The sequence below is a fragment of the Dicentrarchus labrax genome, unplaced genomic scaffold (genome assembly GCF_905237075.1).
Source record: "Dicentrarchus labrax unplaced genomic scaffold, dlabrax2021, whole genome shotgun sequence".
Classification (NCBI taxonomy): Eukaryota; Metazoa; Chordata; class Actinopteri; family Moronidae; genus Dicentrarchus; species Dicentrarchus labrax.
Window position 1 is genome coordinate 26,739,652 of NW_026136705.1, and position 18,305 is coordinate 26,757,956.

The 18,305-nt window shown below is 40.4% G+C and overlaps 1 protein-coding gene across 1 annotated transcript in view; it reads left to right on the forward strand.

The window, feature by feature from the left end:
* LOC127364645 (protein sprouty homolog 3) overlaps positions 1-17,009 on the forward strand; it is a 21,889-nt gene extending 4,880 nt beyond the window's left edge. The window contains exon 2 of the mRNA XM_051402317.1: positions 10,855-17,009. Coding sequence (XP_051258277.1) covers positions 10,941-11,861 — 921 coding nt within the window. The 5' untranslated portion in view covers positions 10,855-10,940 and the 3' untranslated portion in view covers positions 11,862-17,009. The remainder of the gene's footprint in view (positions 1-10,854) is intronic.
* Positions 17,010-18,305: the final 1,296 nt, after the last annotated feature.

Below are 18,305 nucleotides of genomic sequence, written 5' to 3' on the forward strand. Positions count from 1 at the left end.
CTTAACCATAGCTTGTTTTGACTTTCTTATCTCTCTCTCCACATCTGGCTCCACGACTTTCATTTTTATCGTTATTAGTATCACCATCCCTCACTCATTCACTGCCTCTTTCCTTCCTCTTTCCCTCCCTCCCCCCTTGTTCTCCCCCGCCTCTCCCCCCCTGCCTGGACTTGCTGGTCTGCAGTGTCTATTTCAGTCTTTCCGTTGGGGTCAGATTCGGCACATCCGGTATCTCATCCAGTTTATTGTCATTCAATCCTGCTGTGCTCCCTGAGGGCATCAGGAGGAAGGCCCCTGGGTCTTAGTGCCTGACAAGTCACACACACACAGTCATACACCCAAAAAAGCTGGCAGCATTGTAGTCAAATGTTTTGACCTTATGAAAAACTGCTGCTTTAAATGTGCAAAAATACAGTTATACATAACTTCTCTTTTTCTTTGATTTGATTTCATTGACTATTTTACACTTTTTCTCCTTTTACATTCACATACTGGGCTGGTTTACTACATGTCACTAATGCTCATCAAATATGATGCATTACTAAATTAAAACTACCAAAAAGTTGTTCAAATCAAAATACTGTTTACATGTTGATGGATTATTAAAGGGTTATATATATGAAATTCACTTGCCACTAGAAGTCACACTACAGCACCAGCATCACAGACCAAAATAACGGGCCCTACAGCTGACCACGCTCCATTGACAAAAACAGTAGCAGATAATCGGAAAACACACTTCAAACTGGGCAGAAACAAATGTTTTGAACCAAAACCGTCTCTGTTCATCTTTCCACTGTTCCAACAATCACCAACTTTGGTTTGGTCAAAAAACCCAAAACATTAATAGAGTTAGATAAGAAAATATCTACAAAACTGCCATGTAACATTAGATAATCCTTGGGGACAAATGCCCCCATCAAAGTACGTCCAAAGAACATTTTTCCCTACAAAGACAGAACTTCTGTTTAACCAGAAACAAACATATCACTAGTGACCAGACCCCATAGACAAAAAACGGTAGACAGAAACAAAATAAAACCACCTTTATTAGTCTTTCCACTGTTCACCAACAACATTCACCCACAATCAACCAAAACATCAGTTTCAGTCGCTGTGCTCATTTGGAAATGGAGGTACTAAAATGCACTAACATGCACGTGCAGCCAGACCAGATTTGTAAAATAAAAGCACAGAGAGGCTGGGATAGCAACAAAGGCAAAGGGAGCAGGACATCATTCACTGCTCAGGAAACCACTATATCTTTACATAGCAAATAGCTGTTTCTGCTATATTAAATGTTTTAAATCTCATACATAATTTTTAATGTTACACTGAATGACGATAAAAAAGAATCAGTAAGCAGGATTAAACAGTGTATTGTACAGTATAATGTATTAAAACAGATGATAAACTACAAATTAATAGGATTAGTTTAAACAATTGAACTAAAATGTTCATACACTCAATTGTGAGGAAGTAGACTGAAAAACTAGTAAGCCTGTTATCTTAACAGTGTTATTCTGATTTAATAAGACAGAACTGAAGGACTCTTTCAGGTTTGTAGGCAAAGTTTCTTGTGTCAACCCTTTGAGTTAGCGTTTCTTTGCCACAATTATACTCTGGCACTGGCTTTGAAACTACATTTACCATCATGCAAGCAGATAAAATTAACAGAATATGTAACAGAAGAGTTAAATTATTAAACATTCTATGAAATATAGTGCTTTTGGTATCTTGTCAAGTATTTCTTAGAGGGAGTGTGGTCTTGGGCTCACTGAATGCACACAGATTAAATTAATATTGATCTTCTCGGTTGAAAAATAAGCAGATGTGTTGCTTCACACTACTTGTTGGTTATTCATTTACTGTGATGGTCACTGCTGAGCAGCACTTGTCAAGTATTATTTCTTACAAGAGCTTATGCATGTTCTCCTGAAAGAATATCTTTAAAACTTTGGAAAGAGAGAGAGGGAGGGGACACAAAAAGAAAACAACAAAGGCCAAAAAGCAAAGAAAAGCAAGAAAAGTAAAGGGAGTAAAGGACAGGACAGCAGAGAAGGGATGAAAGGGGAGAGCGACGGGAGGCGGTGAAGGTGATGTGAGGGGAGGAGAGGATGTGAGAGGATAGGGAGAGAAATGAGAAGAAGGGAGGAGAGAGGAGAAGAAGAGGAGAGGGCAACCCCTCCTCATTCCAAGGCGAAGGGTCACTGCAGTCAGTTTTAAAATAGCCTGAAACCATGATGTCACCGGTGAGAGATGCAGCGTTGCTCTGTCCATTAAACTCAATCGACCATCAGGAGGTCGAGTCCAGACTCAGCGGAAGTTAGGGAGTCAGCGGACAGACGAGGGATCAGCACAGTTTAAAGGTTTCTCTTTACTTTTGACATTTGAATCAGAGAGTTTTTATGTGTTACTTGAAAGGTGATCAGCTCTTTAGTCAGCCACCAAAAAGCATTGCCAGAAGACCAACAACAAGTTAATGTGCTGATAGCCATGAGTTTCACCACAGTGAATGTGGACAAGTGACCCACTGACAAATGGATGTTTTTGTGTTAGCACTCATTCATTTACTCAAACTAAATTTGAAATAATAATTCCTTTTTATACAGTTACACTTCTGTTTGGCCCTTTTCTTCTGTTGATGCTTTGCTAATTTCCATTGCCATTCTAAACTATTACATTCTGGTGGTTCTCACCTAGTTTCAGATTTATTTGACACAGAAGAACAATTGGGTACAATAAGCATTAGCAATGATGGTTAAGGAGAGAAAGAAGAGACAGGGTTTCTTGCATGGTTTACCAAGTTAAATTAAAAACCCTTTACAAGCATTTTAATACCATTTATTCAATTTAATACCTGTTTCACAGCCATACTGGCTAATGTATGAAAGTATGATGGAAAACCAGTAGAGTGAGTAAGAAGTACCATAATAATAATACTAATACTAATAGTATTTCAATAGTATTTAATTAATTAAAATTTCAATTCATTCATAGCAAACACAGTGCAGCTGTCAACCCGAAAGTTTGCTATCGTTCTTTACCACGTACCCGTATTCCCATCTTCTCGAAAAAAAATCCTTCCACATTGAATGCATTCATTTTTATCAGACACCCATACTTTTAAAGATTTTGCACGCTAATCTGTCAACCCCAAACTCGACCCCACAGACTGTATGTAACTGCAGGCTATAGCTGCTGTGACTGCTGTAGTGGGCCAGTCACATGTTGCATTAAATCGGAGGTGGCGCTTGGCTTCAACCAAAAACCATACACATTTTTTTCTAGATATGGGTACTTAAAGGTTCAAATGCAGGTATTGTTTGACTGTAGAAATGTTGATACTATTTCTACTGCTATCAATCAAGGATACCCAGCACTAGTAGGGACAATATAGCCTAGAATTATTTTTCAGTTCTTCCCAGCACAATAATTCCGAATTATATATCTGATTAACTGAAGGACTCGGACCTGGACCCAGATAAGTGGCATAAATGGACAAATGGATTAAGTTAATTTAGGATTTATTGCTATAACCAGCACTCTTATTATGAGACAATGAGTTTCCTAGCTACTGTAGCAAGAAGTAACAGTGTTTGTTGGAGGTGTGATGGGACTACCTGAAACTCTTTTTTTTTTTTACCTGAAAAACATTTGCTTTTTAGGTGTATACCATCTCCTAACATCTAGCAATTGAATAAAAAAAATACTGCTACTTATATCAGTCAAGAGAGAGTATTTTGGACTTTCTAATACGCTTAAAGCCTTTTTAAGGGAACTCAATCCATAGATTGTTAAGACAATTCCATACTTGTGTTTTGGTGGGAAGCATGAATGCCAACAGCTACACTGCAGACAAGAGCATCAGTTAAAACTTGCCGGTGTAAATGATTGGGCAGCAGAGAATGTATAGTGTGTGTTTTTGTGGAAAAGAGTGATGGAGAAGGACTGTGTGTCTGTGTGTGTGTGTGTCCCAGGGCAGAGGCTCAGTCATTACTGATACTCCCTGAGCACAGAGGTCCATCCTCAGGTTACCACTGACAGCCTCTTGAAATACCAGCTCTCTCTCTCTCTCTATGTGACTGTTTCGCTCTCTATTTGTTTTGTTTCATTGACATTCATTTTTACATTTTACACATGCAATGTTTGGGAAATTCATTAACAGTAGTAGCTTAAGAGAAACCAAATGTATGAAGTCAAATTGACATTAGCGTCTACTTTCAGAGAGAGACAGAGGGGATGGATGCCTCTCCCATCCTTTCTCGTCTGAGCCAGATGGATTGTCTACTAAATAAAACACTCATTGTGCTGCTGGCCATGTTGGTTCAGTTTTAGTCATAAACGTGCTTCCCCTGAAGTTTCCCCTAAACCACCTTCACATTTGTGCGAACATCAGTGATAAGGAATGCATGTGATCTAAATATATAAGGTTAGAATTTTATGGCTGATGATATAGAAGCTAAATTTACCAGAACACCAGAGTATTTGATGAGAAAGTTTTATTTTATGAACACAGCAATGCATATCATTCCTCAGGGTGCTGTCAGGTTCTTTTTTTTAAATCATAACGTAAAATATTTGAGAAACACGGAAAATTCTAAACATGCAAACATTTTTAGTTTGGGAGGGTAACTACAAAAGTAACATCAGTGGTTTTTGCACACTCCACCCCTCTATCTGAAGATATAGCCATGGAAACCATGTTTGGGAAGTCAGCTACACAGAATCCTCACACAATCTCTCATTGAATAATGACAGGGTTTCATTTTTAAAGGGCTAAGCCAAAATTGTTCAAATTGACTGGATTCAGGAGATTTTGACTATGGCACGGGCTGTGGGTTCAGATGCTGCAGCGGAAAGGCTAGCTCCTTCAAAACTACCTAAACACGTATTACCTATGACAGAAATATCCACTGTCATCGGCAAAGGAAGAGTTGGGTTCGGATTTAAGAGCAGCGAACCAAGAGACGATCCACTCAGCCAGATCGACCAGACGGGATTAGTGCCAGCACAGCAGTTGCGCCAGATAGGAGCCCTTCTGGACCAGCCTGGATTTAAGGCTGCTCCTGGCTGAGGACTGGGCTGGACGAAACGGGATTTGGGCTGGCCAACAATGGACAATCAGAAACTGTTGTGCCTACATCTTAACAGAGACCTGGTCCATTAACATTCCTGCTCAAGCACCTGATGGGCAGACCGTGTTTGGAGCTGAAAGAGCGCAGGTTGAGAGGAAATGGACTGGAAATTGATGATGCTTGGTGCTCAAACACAGTCAAAGTGGATGGACATAGTTTCTCTTTCTATGCAGATGAAACCATATTATCATCACTATCTTGCTGTGGTTTACATTTCCCCAGACACAAATTCAAAAGATGCACTGCAAAAGTATTTCCTGGGTGTTTACATTCAGCGTTACTCATCAAAACACTCAGTGTCGAGTGCATTTCATTCCTCATAAAACTTTTTAAAAATCCATTAATGTGTACATCCAGGTTCATTAGCTTGCAGCCTTCTTCTTCCCTGTCTTTATTGGTGCATTGCAGCACATGTTGACGTGTTACCACCACCTGTTGATCGGTGGAATAGTGTGACACCATTGGTTGGACTGTGTATTGCGTTACTCAAGTGTGCATGTGCGTCCTTGTGCACACGCTTGAGATAAACAAAACATGGACCCAATCATAGAAAAACAGCTCCATGGCACTACTGGAGGTCTAAAACTCCACAGGGAAACTTCATGTGACTTAAAAAACACACACTGCCCTCAGCTTAACTTGTAATGTGAGAGGGGAGGGTGCTGCCTGCCCCGCCCTACACCATCCTCAAACACTAACACACACACACCCATACACACACACAAACAGCTCTCTTCCCAGCTGTTGTTGCCAGAGGGTTGATAACAGACACTCCCCAGCAGAGCCAGACTGAGCATCACCGCCCAAAACAAGTGTAACCCTCAGTGTGGCCAATCAGTGTATTCAATTGAGGTCATGTGCGGGTGCAACCAGAGCATGCTAGAAATAATGTTCAAAATAAAAATGAATGTAAAATATTGGGAAGCTTTCTCAAGTGTATAACTCCTTGCCTGCCATTGTGGGAAAAATATAGCGCTGGTCATTTAGGTCACAACTACTAAGTTGAGGGTTACAGTGAAGGATTTCTATAGTGAAATAGGCTGAGATTTGGATGGATGTTGGTGGAACAGCTGCAAATATGTTTTTAATATGGATTAATCAGACATTTCTTTTCTTGGTCAATAAAATGTCAGAAAAAAGTTTTCAAAAATGCACATTAAATGTTCTCACAGCTCGAGGTGATGTCTCGAAATCTTGTATATTGTCTAAACAACAGTCCAAAACCCAAAATTCTACATTTGTTCATACTGCTTGAGTTTAGAATTTAAGTTGAACTTGAAGGGATGCTCCACTACATTTTTCCATCATAGTTGCCACAGTCTCTAACTTTTTGTTGTGACTCAGTATTTTTTGCCTTGTTGGGGTTGGGTGGGGGGGGGCTGGAAGTGGTTGGTTCAACCAGTAAGTAAATATGAGGTCATGGAAATGGACGGCAGGCCTCTTCTTTTTAACAATTAGATGGGCTGATAGGCGGGCAGAGTATGAGAGAGCCGCGGCCACCGCTCTGCCTGATGAGATTAGTCACCAGGACTTCTCCTCTCTCCTCGGACTAATTTGAAAATGCATCCTCATCTAACCAACCTAGGCCTTCTTATCTGCTCCTTTATAGCTGGACCTCTGGAAGGAGGGGACTGAGTGATAGATACACAAAGGTGCTGGAGGGTAGAGCACCTTTATGCTCAGACTGCCACAATTTGTTTACAAGACTCTCCTCTGAAAGCCTGAAGGACAGGAAGAGCTTTTTGTATTGTTTTTATTTTTGTTTTACAGTCCGGCTTGCTAATCACCTCTCCTTCCTTCCCAGTGATGGATTGGCATTCTTGGGTTTCATCCACATCCCCAATCTCCTCTCCTATTGCTTTTGCACTGCATTTTTCTGAGGCCATTTTTCTACTTTCTGTATTTAACTGCACAGAACGGGGCAATAATAGGATGTGATCATTAATATGGCTTCAATGAAATCGTCTGGTGATATGAAATTTGATAAAATGATGTGGCCAATGGTGATTCTGAGCAAATTTGTTTTACACAGGTGAAGAGTTTTGTTTGATGTCACATATAACAGTGGACCACAATTTTTCTTATATATACAGCATTTGGGTTTGGGACTTAGGACATGTACTTGTTTTGTACTTTATAGATCAAATGATTACTTGAATAATCAAGAAAATGATAAGTACATTACATAATGTACACTATGAAAATGATCATTAGTTGCAGCCCCCCCCCATTACAAGAAACATCAATTTCATTATTTTAAGGGGATTTTGCACATTAATCACAACATAGCATACCATGTTGTTAACCATATCACTCATCCATCTGTTTAGGAAACCTTTGTGTGGTTTCTGCTGCTGATGTGGTATCCAAGCATGCAGACATTGCAACAGGGGCTAACTAGGGGCTAACTTTTAGGGAATTTTTGGTTGATGATGCAAAGTTTGTGTTTCCGTCTCTGCTGCTACACAGGTGGTCACTGCTGCACATACAAACTACCCTGGTATTATGATATGTATAACTTCCTGTGTGGTGGAGGTCGTTTTTCGCTGACAGGGTGAACCAGTAGCAATTAACAGCAAAAAGGTAAACCGATTCTGCAATTCATCAGTGGCACATTAGCTATGATGAAGGGCTGGAAAATGCTTCTCTGGGCTGCATATGAGCAAACATGCAGAGATGTTGTTCAGAGACTTTTGCAAGGCTGTTTTTTCTTTTTCCATTTTTAACCCGTTTTAACAGAAAGTTGATCAAAGAATCGGCTTGAATGACACATAGGGTTTGCCCAACATGTTGCCGGAAAAAAACTTGGAAGTGTGCACGTTGGCTCATCTGTGAACCTTTGATTGCCCAGCACGCCTATCTCTGCATAGATCAGCAGACATATACAGTACTTGTACCTTTGCAGGACAATAATTCCAGCTTAACAGGAAGCAAGGAAAAATGAATCTGCTTAGACCCAACAGATCAACACACACTCAAGGTTGGGTTATGGTCCAAAGAAAATAGTCTGTACGATGTGTGGTTCCGACTAGGTTTAATTTAAATGCTGTTCTACAATCCGACAAACAGCTGAAGCATACTGACACCCAAAAGATTCACAATGGTCTATCCATTCAACCACTTCTTAAAAAAGGGTGGTGGTAACGCATAATGGTGATTATTATGATTATGATTCTGTATTCACATGCACGTGGCCTATGGTTAGTTGCTGCTGCTCGCTCTTACCTCCCTCCTCCATCTAATCTCATGATCTGAGCTGCTTTAAATGCATTTCCATTTGGCCTCATTACTCTCTGAGAGGACTGGCACCATGTGAGGAGCAAGCCAGCTATTTCTCCCCCTTAGCTGTCTTGGCAAGACTGCAGTTTCTTTGTGTATGTATAGCGGAGTGTGTATGTGTGTGTATATATGTGTGTACAGTATTTGTACATGTTGGTTGTGGAGGGTTTCTACTGTCTTTATTATACACAGAAATATAAAAGAAACATTTTCCTTCCAAAGCAAGCAGTAGATATTGAGCGCATTTTTTTTTTTTCTGTTCTGTATTTTCTCTCAGGGCTCATCTGATGCCTGAGCAGTAAATCAAATCAGCTGCACATTCAACTAGACTCAGACCTTTTATTTAATTTAGCCTTTTTTGCTCATACATTAACTGCACTCGTAAGCAAATTTATATTTATCTTTTAAGCATTTAGTTGCAGTCTTACCCATCATTACAATGAATACACTACGCACTATTTGCTATCTCATGTCATAATTTTCTGAAACTGAGATTTCTTTTAATATAACAATAATAATTAATCTGCAGAAAAACAAGAACATTGTACCAATTATTATTGTTTGAACGCCTGGAGATTGGCTTTACTGCCCATTTTTATCACTTACTGAAGCCAGAAAACCCAGATTTGGCCAAAAAGCGGGAAGCCTTGGTGTTGCTGAGGTGGGACAAACAAGCAAAATCCACCACATTAAGGGTGCCTCAAAACAAATTCCGAAATCTGATGATTTTTCTCAACAGCTAAAACAGTGTAACCACTGAGATATTTTTAGTTTTAAGGCCTACGGTTTTGAGATATGAGTCTGCGAGACCTCAAGAGAAATATTTCAAAAAGCCAACATCTTTCCGGAAACAATGTCCCGGTTACTGCAGATAATCCACATACTTTCCAATGAAAAACAATCCACAAAGAGTTTTTCATACTTGAGCATTTTTGTAAAGCTTTTGAATTTGTTTTGGAATTAAACCTGTGACTTTACAGTTCCTCTAGTCTTTCCGTTTGGCCATGCTGCCAGCCTCTCTGTCTGCAGGTGGGTTTCCTCCGTGGCAGCAGCAGCTGTGTTCAACAGATGCTAAATTACAGTGTGGACCTCATGGTCGCATCTATCTGGCTCTGGCAGGCTAATAATAGCGTTAGCCTGAGCAGTGGAGAACCTCAGCGGTCATGATGACATGGCTGATGGCTGTGTGGAGACTGTGCTGCCAAAATCCATATTTGATCAAGTGCTGCTTAAATATTTGGGAAATAACATGAAGGCTATTTGCTGTATGTAATGTGGTGTTCCCTTTCTGCCAAAAATCAAGCAAAATGTATTAATTAGTTTGATTTTGAATATTTTTGAATATTTGTTGGTAAAACAGTTCTGAAGGGTCTTGCTCAATATCAGATAAAAACTTTTATAATAATGTTATAAACACAAACCAGTGACTCCGTGATTGTTTGGTCAGATGCTACAATTTCTAACCTTTCTGTTGCATTTGTTCTGCCTGAGCTCCATTTCAATTTGTTTCCACTGTTCAAAAGAAAACTTAAAAAGTTGTAAACCACAAAGTTAATCAAACAGTTGGTGTGACTATGATGCTGTGGTTTTTCACTTTCTGTAGGTGGTACTACTTTGTGTCCAGTCATTGTGGCTTTGGTTCACATACTAACTAGGCAAATCTTTTTCCGTTTATTTTAAACAGACCAGAAACAAAACACATCAGTTCCTGTGCACCAGAGGATGTGTTTAGTTCAGCAAATGGAAAATATTTCATGGAACAGTGAACACAGAACATAGACTGAATATTTCTTGTATCATATCATTTGAACTAAATAAAATTAAGACTAGATGAAAATGTTTCAGATTATAACTTTAGAGTTGAAGAAAGCAAAGCTACTTTCTGTGCTCTGGTTAGATGCATCTTTCATTTAGTACTGAAGCTGATTAGCTGATTATTTGATTGACAGAAAATTAACTAATAACAACTTTGATAGTCAAGTCATCACTTGAATCATTTTGGAAAATATAATTCCAAAATGAAATCAAGCTTTTCTGGGTTTCTATTATTGATAATGGAATATCTTTGTGCTTTGAACAACAAAATAAGTTATTTAAAAAAAGGTTATAAATTAAGGTGGGACCACATTTTATGCCAATTTACACTGAATAATTAATAAATTATAATTATGTTAATCATAACTACATGGCATGTACGATTACATGACATAAATGTGCTTTGTCTGGTAAATTTCCTCAGTGCTGTAACCTTACAATGACATGAAAAGGCTTGTGACTTCAAGGTTTGCAAGGTTTCAAACAATACCCAGCCCTACTTGCCTTTGCAAAACTTGCATTTGTCTGTATAATAACAGGCTTGTGTGATAAGACAATAGAATCACTAAAAAGGTAGCAGGTCAACTAATCACTATCGCTTCCTTTCTCTGTGTTTTTGCAGGTTTATCTGATGTGCCGTGAGAGTTGGGAGCACTTTGCCCCAGCCCCGGCCTGCAGCCCTGGTGCCACCCTGTCTGGCTCACCAGGATGGACCTTGCTCATTCCTTCGGCGGGGAGCTGGACGGGCTGGACCTCCAGCAGGTCCCAGTGCTGTCGCTCGACCAGATACGTGCCATCCGGGCCAACAATGACTATGTGGAGAGGCCTGTGGCACTGGAACCGGCATCCCAGTCCGGATTTTTCTACGCCCATGAAGATCGTTACCCTCATGGAGTATTCTCCCATCACCCCCAGCCTTCCTTTCGCTCAGCCCTGCCCCGCAGCCAAAGTCAGCAGCAGCACGCTCACCTGTCCCACCTGAGCCGTTCCAGTACCATAAGCTCCTCCATGTCTCGGACCAGTGCCACCTCAGACCAGCGGCTACTGGCAGGTTTGACACCATCTCACTCTGGCTTAGGTTCAGTGGTTCGTTCTCAACCTAAAGGAGAACTCAAGCCTGATGTTTCTTTGGGTAAAGGCCTGACAGAGGACGAGGCTGAGCAGGGACTTCATTTATTCATCTGTGAGCGGTGTGGTCGCTGTAAGTGCCAAGAGTGCTGCGCCCCCCGCCGCCTGCCTTCCTGTTGGGCCTGTGGACAACGCTGTCTATGTTCTGCCGAAAGCGCCGTGGAGTATGGCACCTGTTTGTGCTGTGTTAAAGGCCTGTTCTACCACTGCTCCGCCCAGGATGATGAGGATAACTGTGCTGACCGGCCATGCTCTTGTGCTCCAGCCCACGCCTGTGCCCGCTGGGGCACGATGGGGCTGCTGGCGCTCTGTCTGCCTTGCCTCTGCTGCTACCCCCCTGCCAGGCTGTGCCTTGCCATGTGCCAGTGTGCCCACGACCGTGCCACGCGCCCCGGCTGCAGGTGCAGCAACACCAACACTGTGTGCCGCAAGATTTCCGCAACCAACCCTAACCCTGGTCATCCCTCACTCCGTAGCAAGGCCCTGGAGAAGCCGTTATGACAGGCCTGGATGGGGGCCAGGTAAATCTATTTCCCCATCGCCGTCGCCAAAGCAACGCTGTCGCCAACAGTGCCACAGCTGACATTGTGACGACAATGCCATTGTGACCCACCTACCTACATATGACAAGCCAACCAACCAACCAACCAACCAACCAACCGTGAAGTGTTGTTCACCTAATGTACCTTGAATTTACTTCTTCTCCAGCTCAGGAGGGACCAAAGCTTTACTGTGCCTGTTCATGTTGGAGACTTCATGCCTAAACACAAAAACTTGTCCTGAAAAAGAAGAAGCTGTCGTGCTTTGCTGGACTGCCCTTCAACCTTAACCAAGACTTCCATTCAGAAATTCTCTCTCTCTCTCTCTCTCTCTCTCTCTCTCTCTCTCTCTCTCATTTTGTGGTGTAATCTGGACGTCTTAAAATCCATTTATTTATTGTTGAACCTCCTTCCTCCTCCCTTTGCAAAGAGAATGCACAGAGCACACAGACGGGGGATGGACCAAATCAGGAAGGAAAGACGCCTGTGGCGATGTGTTTGGCCTATGCCAATAGAGTTTCTGTCTTCTAGAAAGAGAGAATCAGAAGAAACATGGGAGATTGAGGACTTCAACCACAAGGACATTCAGAAAACTCCACAAAAGGTTGAAGATAATGAAATGAGAAACCAACGCTGTGCCGTAGCGATTATCAGACTGGGAGTCTGAGAAAAGCACCAAGGCATAAAGTGAAAACAAAGACACTTGTAACACACCTGTAACAACAGTTACAACAACAGTTTGACACCAAAAAAAGGGACCATGCACTGTACAAACTGAGAGAATCTCAATGCTATTAAGCTCATTTGTAAAGGAAAAGCACTGTGAGGTAGATGGACAATGTTTTCCCCAGCAGCCTAGAGCTGAATGGGGGATTATTTAACCAGAGTTAGGGTGCATCCATTGTGACCAGGCAGCGTGTGTGTGTGTCTGTGTGTGTCCTCCTACTGTACAACAACCTGTGTATGTAGAGCCTGTGTGTATGTTGTTTTGTCAGCAGAAGAACCCTCCCTTGTCTTATTTTTAGCAGTGCTGCTTCAGTAGAGCTCTGAGGGTCTGGTCGGGTTTCCTCCCGAAGTCAGTCTGTCGCCAACCTCCCTCCTCTGACCGACCTCCTTCACTGCCCCCACCTCCATCCTTCTCTCCTCACGTACCACATTTAATCCACGCTCCTCCCATCCTCAAATCAAATGCTCTTTTCTCTGAACCATTTTTGTGTCTCCCTCTTACTCAGGCTATTGGCTCAAGTGTCAGGGTATTTTGATGGTGGTGGAGCTGTGCACATCCCTCTCCAACAAATCGAGTTATGCAGCTTTGATGACCTTTGAATATCCCAGCAGTCTGAGTTAGACACCTCTTCCCAGAAGCTCAAGTGTGGAAGATAGTCCTCCATACTGAACATAAAATAAAATAAAATCTTCTAGCAAATGGCACAGACATGTAAAAATGGATGTTTTTTTTCTCCTCTCATTGTCTCTTTTGAAATTACAACATAACAAGAGAAAAAAACAATTTCAACATAACCCAACCAGCGAAAGCCAGCTGAGAACATTTTTCCCCACACACCCATATATTCCTCCTGCCTTGTCCGTCTCTCCTCTTACGCTCAGAGGGCTAAAAGCCTCCAGTTCCTGGTCCATAGAGAGTTGATCAAACAGGCAATTAGCTTCATGATAGCTCTTAATGGGCCGGAGAAGAATGGAGCATGGGAGGGAGGGATGTGAGGGGACAGGATGAGTGGAGTTGTGGTGTTTGGCAGATAGACAGCTGATGGGGAGAGAGGGATGCTGGGAGGAAAGAGAAAGGCTGGATGGAGGGAAGGAAAGAGAGGATGTTGACGTCGCCATTAAGTCAAATGGAGACCATTCATGCTCTAAAAAAATTAGCAGTGTGACTTCCTTTTTTTTTTTTTGGTTAAAAAGGACTTTCAATGCTTCTACTGAACTTATTCAGCACTTCAGGTACATAGTTCAAAATGTAATGTAAAACATAAATACAACAACAGTGCATGTCTTTTTCAGGAAGGAAGGATTCAAAGCTGATAAAAATCAACATACACACAGCATCAGGTGTGTGCACGTGTGTGTACGCTAGAGTGTATGCGTGTACATGTTTTTAAGTGTGCGTGGGTGTGTTCATGTGTGGATGCATATGGGCTTTTCTGTGTGTGTGTATGTGTGTCAGGGTGCGTCACCTAAGCACAGACACACAAACACACACTGACCTGATTTGTTAAATGTTACTTTGCTATATTTTTATATGTAAATATGGGCTATTAACTGTATAACTATTTTTATTCTGCTTTATTTTGTTTCTATGAGATTGATATTATTACGGCTGTTTTTCCATTATAATGAACATTTACTTATTTACAGTCCACTTATGATCAATTCAGGAACTTTTGGGGCAACTCAGACAGCAAACACTGAATAAGGACTTAAGAAAATGTTGTAACAGCAATTCATCACCACATCCCTTAGTATAGCACAGTATTATAACTTTTTTGACAACAAATACATATTTACCATCAACCCCCAAAAGCTAAGCTTCCCTGTTCTTTTTGCTGGCCCGAAAGTGAACAAAATCAGGATTTGTCAAACAATGTTTCTCAGATGTATAACATCAGTGCAGCTGTGATCACTGGTATACTTTATACAAATAAAAGGCCTCAATATGCTTCAAAGGAAGTGCTTAGCGGTTCTTCTAAAAGCGCCTTAAACCCCTTTTCTGATGGCCAAATTTAGAAGCTGTATCAAATCATATTTCTATAGACAGTCAGACAATCATGTGGTGCACAGGTGTGGACGTAGACAGGGTTTGAACTTCTCTCAAGGTCTATTTTTAATTCTTTTTTAATTTCTTCATTTATTGAAGTCTGTGGATGCGTTCGATTTTTATGATTAACTGTGATTCATACAGTATGCTCTACATGGTATAAACACCTTTGCCTTTAGATGTAGTCGGACGACATGTTGGACCAACAAGTATGTTTGAATCATACTGAGGCCTTAAGGATTATAAAGGGTTTGCAGGTTGACAGAATTACTCTACGATGTAAAAAGTTGACAAAAATGTCAAAGAAAGCTAAGTTAAAAAAGGCTATTCACCAACCAAAGTTATTCTTTACTCACATGTACTCACATTCACGCCTTACGGTTTGGTTGTCATTTATAGAACATCATGACACAAGTAAAACACGACTTAGTGAAGAGTCATAAGAAACGTTTTACTAGTTTTAATGTGTTTCTGCTGTTTGCTTTCAGGGTGTGTGAATGTTGCCCCAAATGTTTCTGTGCTCATCAAAGGTTTCACTTTGATAGACAGGTTGGCAACTGTGGAGGACACGCTCAATTTAAATATGTTTTTTTTCTCCCTTTTTTAATGTTGCAACTTTCTCCACTTTTAGTGTTACCTATGACTTATTATTATTATTATTATTATTATTATTATTATTATTATTATTAGTATTGGCAACCAAAAATAATCTATGTAATTGACACATGTTAATGCAAATCACCTAGGCTGACACTATGTCCACATTAAGGCAGATGAATTTGAAAACTTTATTTTTCCTACATGTTCACTTTTCATCAAGTGCTTTCGACTACCCACAGCAGAACAAGTGGATACGTTGGAAGATGCCACTCCCGTGTTGTCATGTAGACAAAAGAAGAAACTGAGCTTTTCAAAAATGCTGATGTATGCTTGGTCATGGGAGCCATTTTTGATAATTCGCTGGCACATTCTATCCTGCATGCATGCTCTGTGAATGACAAACAATGCTTCAAAAGCAGCAGAAAACCACTTGGCGGCCATGTGCAGACGCTGCTGGTTCATCCGGTCTGCCTGATAGAGGAAACAAACACATTTCTATTGTTGTGGTGTTTGAAAACAATAATGTGAACATAAACTTTTCAAATTTAACTGCATTACTGTGGTCATGGTCTCAGATTGGTTCTACACAGACACACACACACACACACACACACACACACACACACACACACACACACACAGTCTCCTCTACAATGGCTGGATCACTTCAGTCAGATCTTGGTGCTTGGGGAGACGACTTGAGGAACATTTGTACACGGATTGTTTTCTATGTGAGCTGGATGAAGTTGCAGAGGAAATTGTTTTTTAACTACTTATGTTTCATCTGTGTTCAGAGTAGCTTTAAAATATTTACAGTGACAGTTGTCCAATCATAACCTCTTTAGTATGTGATGTTTTGTATGTACTGCAGATACACACAGAGTGGCACAAGGGGGGGTAGGGAGCACAATGCAAACTGACTTCCGATGATTCTCATTTTAAGTGATTTTTCAAAGGAAATTTAGTAAGAGATGATGTCTTAAACTGTATATATTCGATTGGTGTCCCTTCAGACATTTTGTTTTATCAAGTTGTCTCATAAAGGGCAAGTAAAAAAAAAAAAAAAAACATTTTTGTTTTGGATGATTTGCAGCTTGGTGCAGTCAGAAACCAGACTCAATACAGCAGTCATTATTTCCATACCTCACTTCTGCTATGCTGTGTGTATCTGTGTGTACAGATAAAGCGTTCCAATATATAAATCTTTTAATTCCAAGACTTCCCATAAACATTTCCAAACGTTTCCGACATTCTTCCCTCAGGACCGGAGCTCGTGTCAGGAACCTGTGTGATGCTGTACGTATGCAGGCTGCCACTATAACCAGTAAACTTCTCCTCTTGTGTCTTAGCAAGCATCGCTTTTGGTACAAATTGGCATCTTGTATGTTGTAAAAGAATTTAAGGAGAGTATATGGAACAAATATATATAGAAATCTATCTAAAATGAATATATTATATATGGAACAATATGCATTTCACACTTTCTGTTTCACTGCTGGTATTGCTTCATGGATATTTATTTGAATGGTTGCAACAATGGCGGTAACAATAATCATGAGGATGGTGTTGATGAGTGCAGTATTTATTTTACAGTGGTCAGGGGAGATGAAGAGCACCAATGTTGTTGTTGTCGTTTGTCTTTTGATTTTGTTTCTTTGTTCCTCTTGGTGTGGTGTGGCTGCTGCTACCCTCCTGGCTAAAGATGAACCAATAAAAAGGAGTTTCCAAACAGAACAATTATTTCATGTGCTACTTCTTCATTTAATCAATAAAGTGACACAATATTTATTGGATATATTAATATAATTGATAAAGCCATCTTCTACATTGTTTGGACACAAAAATAAAATGTAGGTTGGATCATTGTTGGGATGTCCAATGAGCTATATTTTTGCCCAACTTTCAGTGTAAACCATGTTCTGAGTATCTGCCAACTTGGTATTTACTGTATGTTTATTTAAAGAGCCCAATGCAGAAAGTGGGTCATTGTCAGGACAGCAGAGGCTGTTCCTTCATTGCATTCTCGGATGAGAATGCATGCAAGAAACCTGTGTGCCCAAGACTATACGGCAAGTACAGTAGGCCAAAATTCAATCACGAAGTCTGCATATATTAATTTTGAAAAAATAATTACATTACTAATTACTCAATAGCAAAAGTAATTTGTTATATTACTGTCATTACACAGTCTACACTTGTCAAAGCTTCCTTTAAACAACTCCAAAGCTTCAACGGCCACACATCTGATCTTGTATTGGATGTAGAAATTGAAAAGGTAACATTGACATTTAACAATCGGCTAGAATGGTTTATAGGTATTTACTGACCATCAACAGCTAGCTTAGCCAGCTAAGAATATGCAACATACACAAAAGACAACTTTATAATTACTGCAAAGTTCATTTGTACCTGAAGTCACATTAAAATACTTCTTGTAGAGGCTACCAGACCAAGGTAACATTCTGTAGCAGGCTGTTTGCTGAACACTGAGAGACCAAAGTGATATCAAACCTCCATCAAACCCCCAATAAGACAGTCCAAATTGTAATACCTTACACTAGCCTACTTTAAATGAAGAAATGTCAACACTCTAACAAGTTACTAAGTAATGAACTGCTGAAGACTGTCTATGAAAGCTGGCATAGAGAACAGTGAGTTAAAGTCATGGATATGTTAAAGTGGATACCAGACTTCAAGATGGCACCCATTAATCAGAATGAACATTGCTCACACAGTGCATGTGCCAAAAGTTTTCTCCATTGCACATGCACATCTCTCTTGGAATCCCTGCTCAACGATTAAGTTAATAAATTAAATAAGTGACCATCTTTTCAGGTCTGGGTTTCCTGTCAACAGTTTTAGACATCTCTTGTACAATAGCAACAATATCTATCTATAAATGCTTTCAGGTGTAGAAGGATTTTTTTTTTTGTTGCAGAATCTAAAAGTGAACTAATATAAGCTGCTGAATGTTTTGTCAGTGCATGCAACAGAATGTTAAGCTCGGAAAATGGATGTATCACTGAACTGCTC